This window comes from Drosophila sulfurigaster, chromosome 2L, assembly GCF_023558435.1.
Source record: "Drosophila sulfurigaster albostrigata strain 15112-1811.04 chromosome 2L, ASM2355843v2, whole genome shotgun sequence".
NCBI classification, from domain to species: Eukaryota; Metazoa; Arthropoda; class Insecta; order Diptera; family Drosophilidae; genus Drosophila; species Drosophila sulfurigaster.
Window position 1 is genome coordinate 30,947,154 of NC_084881.1, and position 8,330 is coordinate 30,955,483.

General features: G+C 35.2%; 1 protein-coding gene across 1 annotated transcript; it reads left to right on the forward strand.

Annotated features, from left to right (window-relative positions):
* The first annotated feature begins 449 nt into the window (after nt 1-449).
* Nucleotides 450-7,715, forward strand: LOC133835054 (lethal(2) giant larvae protein). The gene is given in 10 exon segments (XM_062264911.1): nt 450-534; nt 1,717-1,832; nt 3,105-3,883; nt 3,938-5,117; nt 5,174-5,279; nt 5,352-5,659; nt 5,661-5,995; nt 6,066-6,520; nt 6,886-6,994; nt 7,050-7,715. Coding segments are annotated over 9 exon segments (3,492 nt in total). The 5' UTR covers nt 450-534; nt 1,717-1,748; the 3' UTR covers nt 7,186-7,715.
* Nucleotides 7,716-8,330: the final 615 nt, after the last annotated feature.

The following is an 8,330-nucleotide window of genomic DNA, read 5'->3' on the forward strand; positions in this document are numbered from 1 at the left end:
ACTTTCAGTATATTTTTGGATATTTAATCATGGTGAAATCGAAATAGTTCTCACCACAGCAAAAATTGATAATAAAAATGAGTGCGAAGATATGCAAATTCAACAAGTGATTTTTTTAAATGATTTTGCTTCAAATTTTCAATTGTTTTAATCGCTCACTTATCGATAACTTGATGGTTAAAGTGTGTTTTCATTCTGCGCAGCTGTTTTGCATCAGAGCGGCCACACTAAAATATTTGGCGTTGCCATTATTTTTTCATGATTGCTGTGCAAGCGCCAAAGCGGGACCTGATCAAATGTGGAAAAGTAGGGTATAAAAAAGGTCAATATTTGTTCAGTATTTTTTTCAATTGAGTTTTATTATTCAATAATCGAATGTGACTATCGATTACTCGTATTATTTTGCGACTCTGCAACGATAGTACTTTTTGATTATTAAGCGATATCATACAGTTGAGAAGATAATTCGGCATGAACGCGTTGTTAAATTTTGTGAGCGCCGGAATAAAAACTTTTCCTTAACGCGATTTTTAAGTAAGAATAAAACTGTTATTTATATAAAATTGGCCACATTCTTCTTTTTCAAAAACTACTATATTTTGTTTCTATGTTGTTCAAAAAGGTTAAGTTATTTTGCGAGTGCATAGACTTCAATCTTCAACAAGTGTGGGAAAAGTATGAAGAAGACCTCACCACGCAACTCAAAAGTATATGTGCAGCTTGTCTTAAAATTCTATCATTATAATTAAAGAGTAAGTAAATGTGATTCATTTTTATGTCTAAAATGAAGATTTTGTCACATATTGTGATATACATAGGTATTCATAAGTGTATATGTATGACTCATCCAAGACAATTAAGCAGCATTTGCATACATACAAATGAGCGCGTGTGTGTGTGCATTCTCTCACGCACATTCTGTTTAGTATTATGTTTTGTGTATTATTTAAATTGTAATTGTGGCGATTGCTTTGGTGGAAATTTGTATACCTCAGATCAGTTGGTTTTTGTGAAATTCGGAATATATTTTTTTAAATTGGACACACAATTTGTTCGATAGTGAAACCATTTTGAGTGAAAGGTGTAGTATTCTGTTTACATGCTAAGAAAAATTCGGGCGTCGGCTATCGAGCAAAAACAAAAAGAATAGTGGTTATACGTGTGTGTTTGAATGCATGATGCCTTCTTGACACGCATACTGTACTAGCTGCCTGCAATAAACTAACTCATATACACACGATCGATGTGTGTATACACATTTGTCCACCATGACGTTCATTAACAATTTTATCGAAGCATGAATAAATCATTCATAGCTGAAGCTCATAGCAACTGTCCAACTAGGCGCCTATAATTTTGCTAGTAAAGTCGAATTGTTTCTTGAATAAAATTGTATGTAATGCATAAGATTTCTGTTGAATAATTCTGATGTATTATATTTGTTAGTTTTTATATTCGCGTAAAATAGCTCAAAGTAGATTTTTTTACGCCTACACAAAAATGGCCGGCGTTTGTCTTAGCACAACTTGTCTAACAAGTTTGGTAAGTTTAGTTCATATTGCGATGCTGGTGCCATTTCCTTCTTTCACGTTCTTGTATTTATGTTTTACATTGCATTGTACACTACATAATAGGATTATGTATTTTAACATATTTTTATATGGCAAGCTAACGTTTAAAATATAATAAAATATTTTTTGTTTATATGTTTTTCAGATACTAAAAATTTTAACGTTGCAACCACAATTATGTTGAAATTCATTCGTGGAAAAGGTCAACAGCCAACTGCTGAACGGCAACGATTACAGAAGGAGCTCTTCGCATATCGAAAGGTTTGTCATTAGTTACATACAAATAAAGGAAGAGAATGTGTTCATAGAAACAAACGGGCATCTGCACCCAAAATACATTTCATTCATAAATGAGTTGGATTGTTAATTATGTTGTAGACGACGCAGGACATGAAAGAATGTACTTAATGAAATGTAAAATAAATTAAGATTACTCTTCTGTAAAATGTGCTGCTAACAGCAGATATGTATAAGCAACCAATCGAAAATGAAAATAATTTGGGTCCAATATATTAAATATTTAAATAAACGTCAATTTTATTGAAGTTGTTCAATGCTAGTGTCATAAGTCAGTTGTAGTTAGCAACGTTGCTTAATTGAATGACATCATCAACAATGCGTCACTTTCAGAAATGACTCTTTCAGTGTAATTCAACGACGGAAAGGTATACCAACTTATGTAACATCAAAGACATTATCAAATAAATTTATCGCAATGTGTAGCGTTTAAGAAGGCCACAGCTACTCATAACAATTTCTATTAATATATTCATTTATTATGTGCACACGAAAAATATTACTATATCATATTTCTTGTAAAATTACTAAATTCTTTAAACACTTGCTTAAGTCGTAGGAGGGGCATTTAGGCGTGGATGAATAAGATTCGCGTACAGTGAACATTATTTCATGTAAATCGAAATACATTGATAATTGGTGTCACCTAGGCGAATGTAAACCATTTATAGACTTCAACCTAAAATAAAATATTGTGTAGTCTGAGGAAAAGATAAACGTTAACGACCCAAGCAGTACAAAACAGTATTGTTGATAAGATTAACAAAGTTTGTTTTATGTACAAAGTGAACGAATGGAATGGTTGTAGTGCATTTACGAGGGAATGTGTGTACATAAGGTACTTATGGATATTGATAAGCGTAGAATGCCGAACTGATAAGGTTTCATAAAAAGAGTCAGAAATTGTGTAAACTGCTGCACCTGTATTGGCGTCGTTATCACTGTGACTATATGCCCATAAAAATTGAAATGAGTAAGCAAGTTATTGGTTCCTGTAAAATAAGTATTTCTATATGTTAGACTTAAAAACCAAATATTTGTTTAGCCAACATAACTAGTTTAGTGATTAATTATTATGCAATTGAAATGTTTTCGTTTTTTCATTATAATGACAATTTAATAATAATAATACTGAGTCAATTAATAAAAAATAAATGAGTTTGATGATATTATACAACAGTTATATTTGATAAGACACGATATTGTAGTAACCATAGATTTTTCCTTTATTTGCAGACAGCTCAACATGGTTTTCCGCATAAACCATCTGCTCTGGCTTATGACCCAATATCAAAGTTGATGGCTATTGGTACGCAAACAGGAGCTATAAAAGTTTTCGGACAACCTGGCGTTGAACTTTACGCGCAGCATACCTTGACTAATAACTTGGCATCGGAATTGAACGTACAACTACTTGAATGGGTGTATGGTAGTGGCCGTATACTCTCGCTGACTGCTGCTAATCAACTTACATTATGGGAACCTGCGGGTACAACTCTTGTGCCCCTCAAAACTCTACCTTTTGATGGAAAACTAAAGAAAATATCTTCATTATGTTGTTCGATCAATAAAGATCTTGTGTGGATTGGTACTGAAGGCGGAAATATATACCAATTGGATTTAAAATCATTTTCTATTCTGGAGCCTGTCATTTATCATGATGTAGTTTTGGAACAGGTGCCATCAACGTATAAACTAAATCCGGGAGCTATTGAATCTATACGCCAGTTACCAAATTCACCGAATAAACTTCTTATCGCATACAACCGCGGTCTCTGCGTATTATGGGATTTAGGCGAGTCGGCTGTTGAACGTGCCTATGTTGCGCCTGGCCATGGTCAAAGTGTGGGACTCTATGTAAACACAAAAGGCAATGAATTTAATTGGTACCATGCGGATGGCTCCTATGCTACTTGGAATATGGAAAGCGAAAATCCACCACAAAATGTGAACTATGTGCCCTATGGTCCAGATCCATGCAAAAGCATAAACCGTCTATTTAAAGGAAAGCGCGGGTAATATGTTACATTTTGTAATTATGGTTCTTTTTTTAACTTATGCATTTGCAGAATAAGTGATATTATCGTTTTTTCTGGTGGTATGCCTCGTTCCGCCTATGGTGATCATAACTGCGTTTCGGTACATGCCAGTGATGGACATAAAGTTTGCCTTGATTTTACTTCCAAAGTAATTGATTTCTTTGTTACATATAAGGAAGATAGTGAGTCTGTCCAGGTACTGATTGTCTTACTCGAGGAAGAGCTTTGTGCTTATGATCTTACCGATGCTAAAGTTTCTTCAGTGAAAGCCCCATATTTGCACTCGGTTCATGCGTCTGCAGTAACTTGTAATTACCTGGCATCAATGGTCTCGCACGAGGTATATGAACGAATTTTGCGTGCTGGCGATGAACAGGATTTAGACTATAGCAGTATTGATTGGCCTATTACGGGAGGTGTGCTTTCGGAAGATGACGTCCCACAGTCTAATGACAATAGCATAGAAATTTTGTTAACTGGCCACGAGGATGGTTCAGTAAAGTTTTGGAATTGTTCTGGAGTAATACTAAAGCCGATTTATAATTTCAAAACGGCAAATATATTTGGACATGATAATGAGGATGATGTTCCGGTAGACAGTAGCAATGATCAACTTGATGAGGGGGAGCCACCGTTCCGTAAAGCTGGCTTGTTTGACCCTTATTCTGATGATCCACGTTTAGCTGTTAAAAAAATTGCACTATGCCCGACCACCGGTCAGCTTATTGTGGGTGGCACTGCTGGCCAGATTGTCATAGCAGATTTTCAAGGGGATCAAAATGAACATGGAATATTTAAGGTTATGTCTATGAACTTGGTCAGCGATCGAGATGGCTTTGTATGGAAAGGCCATGATCAGCTTAACGTCCGCGCCAATTTAATAGAGAAACACTCTTTAGCGATTAGTGAGAATGGTGTGAATATTACAGGTGTACTCCAAGTACTCCCACCAGCAAGTATTACTTGTTTGGCATTAGAAGCTAATTGGGGTGTAGTCTCCGGCGGTACTGCTCATGGTCTAGTATTGTTTGATTTTAAAAACTTTGCTCCGGTATTCCATCGATGCACACTTAATCCAAATGATATGACTGGTGCAGGTGAACAGCTTTCGCGTCGAAAGTCGTTTAAAAAATCACTAAGAGAATCATTCCGAAAGCTACGTAAAGGAAGATCAACTAGGAATAATCCAAGTAATACGGTTCCAACCACGGTATGTTGAACACTTTGTTATATTTACAACCAATTTAATTACAAATTTTAAAACAGTTAGAAGCGCGTCCAGTTGAGAGGCAAATTGAGGCGCGTTGCACGGATGATGGCATGGGATCCATGGTACGCTGTTTACTATTTGCTAAAACGTATATAACCAATGGTAAGTATAGTAGAATTACTTAAAAATGTTTTCGCTTTTTTTTTAACATGTTTCATAATTCATTTTTTTTAGTAAACATTACTTCGCCTACTTTGTGGTCAGCTACAAACTCCAGCACAGTTTCGGTATTTCTTCTACACTTACCGCCAGCAATGACTGCAGCCACAACAGTACCACCCGCAAGCGGAAATACAACTCCGCAGTCGCCTCGCCGTATATCTGCGCAATTAGCCAAAGAAATTCAGCTTAAGCATCGCGCACCTGTTGTTGGAATTTCTATATTCGACCAAACTGGCTGTCCTGTTGATCAATTAAGTGCCGGTGAAAATGGCTCACCACCACATCGAGTTTTAATTGCCTCTGAGGAACAATTTAAGGTTTTTTTCGCTTCCACAATTGAAACCTATCAACAAATATAAGCTTACTGCTAATGAGGGAGCCCGAATACGCCGTGTGCACTTTGGATCGTTTACATGTCGGGTGCCACATGAGCTTTTACAAAGTCTTAATGGGAACAGTCCCACAAAATCAACGCGTTCATATGAAGGTGGCGATGGAGGTCATAATGCAAGTATTTCGCCAATATCAAATGATAGTGAGCTGTACAATGAAATGGCGTTGATTTGTCTGACGAATATGGGCGACATTATGGTACTGTCGGTACCTGAGTTAAAACGTCAATTGAATGCAGCGGCAGTACGGCGAGAAGATATAAAGTAAGTACTTTATTTATCACAATAAAATAGATTGCAAATCATTTAACTAAAAATCAATTTTTTATGACAGTGGGATTTCATCACTATGTTTTACCAATAGCGGTGAGGCTTTGTACATGATGTCGTCATCCGAACTGCAACGAATAGCTTTAGCCACTTCTAAAGTAGTGCAACCAACGGGTGTGGTTCAAATTGAGCCACTTGAAACCGACGACTCAACCGTGCCAATTAATGAAGAGGATGACACCGATAACGAAAATGAAACAAATGGCGATGGAAACGTCATCGGTAATGGCGCTGGGATGCTAGAACCACCAGTGGCTCAGCAACGCTCCAAGCCGCTACAACTAAACGTTGACAGCAATGTTGTTTTAACAGCAAATGGACTTAGCAGAGGCAGCTCACCCAACCGTGCCAACGAAACTATCACCAGTTCTATAGGTGACATTACTGTTGACTCTGTGCGCGATCACTTGAATACCACGACAACAACGCTATGCTCTACAACCACAGAGGAAACAGTCGGTGAGTAAGATGACTATTCATGTAACATTGAGCATCAAAAAATATATACAAATTCATACCTCATACCTTCTACATATCAATGTCAGTCAGTGTGCTCGTTACAATGCAACTTTTGTGTGTTTCAATTATTGTGCGGATTTTTGCATAAGTTTAAATTTCTTTTTTACTTTTTGTTTTTAGGATTACGGCAATAAAATTCACATCCGTAGCAAAACTTTATTTTAATCCATTATATGCTGCTTTACATTTGGCATAAATTTTGCATGGTTGCAATGTAATATGATTTATGGAATATTGTGAAATAACTATATGATTATTAACTATATAATTACTTAAAAACGTAATTTATTAATGTTATTTGCCAGGTCGTTTATCGGTTCTCAGTACGCAAACAAATCAAAGCACTACCAGCGTCAATATAAAGGATTTACCAATCTTAAATATACCCAATTTAGTGGATATTACATCGAAAAGGTATTGTAGCGTGTTTGCTAATAATTTTGCATAATTACCAATTATTTTCTTATAGCAACACTAACGAAATAAGTACTAGCTCAGTAGTGATCAAATCGGTCATAACGAGCATATCACATGAGAAGACAAACGGCGAAAGCGAAAATTTGAAGACGACTAATGTTACAACACATGAGGAAAGTCAATTTTAGAAAAAATGGAAGGAGTACGAATGAACCCACGTTGATCTATAATATATTGGGTTTACATATTAACATTAGTTGTATGTATACACCATAAGTATGAAGACAATTTTAATTGTACACAAGAGAACATTCGATTTACAAGTTTAACAAATTTATAATTTCGTATTTGTAAGTATTTAAGTAATAAGATATCAAGAACAGAATCAAAAATGGGTTCTTAACAATTTCTATTAATATTTATGTGTATTATCTTGACAATAGCTGAAACGCTTTTAGACAAAATATTATTGACCTTTTGAAACATATATCGACAAAAGATTAAATTGTTGCCTTATATCAGGGACCACATTGCTACTGATTTTATACAAGTATTGAAAAATCACAGGTATAATTGCAAAATATATACATTCCTTTTTCCTATCTACGGTAAACATATCTATTTTTACACCCCACATTTTATATTTCTTGATTTATAGTATTTTTATATGGTTAATGCAATAAATGTTAATTATTTAAGTAAATATTTTAACTGAAAACTGGGTTTTGTATTACTTCTTGACCACGGTTACAAAATCGAATGACCAACAACAACAGGCATATTATTAATAAATATTTATGGAGTGGTTGTTGTTGGAATTCCCAAAAAAATATTCTCAAATTTTAACGAGTTAGACGCATGTCTATTTAAGTTTTTATAGTAGCGGAAACAGACGAAAGATGGATTTCAATGTTGAAAATAACCGACAAAAAACAAATCCGTTATAATTTAAAATTATTTGTTTTTTTTGCCATATTTTGGTGAAAACACTCAGGATCCTGTCAGGAATTACCTTATTATCATGATAATTAGTTCTATCAGTTGACACTCAAGGAATTTCAGGATATGCCAATAAAATTCACTTGAAAATTTTTCAAGTGGTAAGTATACAAAAATGGCAAAAATTTCAGAAAATCCACTGTATCTCGGCCATTAGTAGGACGATCGGGATGTCCTTTGGCAGAAGGATAGCTCTTTTAAATACAAACCGATTGACATACCAAAAGGGACGAATGTCCTGTAAGCAACAAAGTTACAAGGACTTTTTTGTTCAGAGAAAATAGCTTATATCTCGGCCATATCCTGTCCGATCCTTGCCGGACTAGTGTCAATC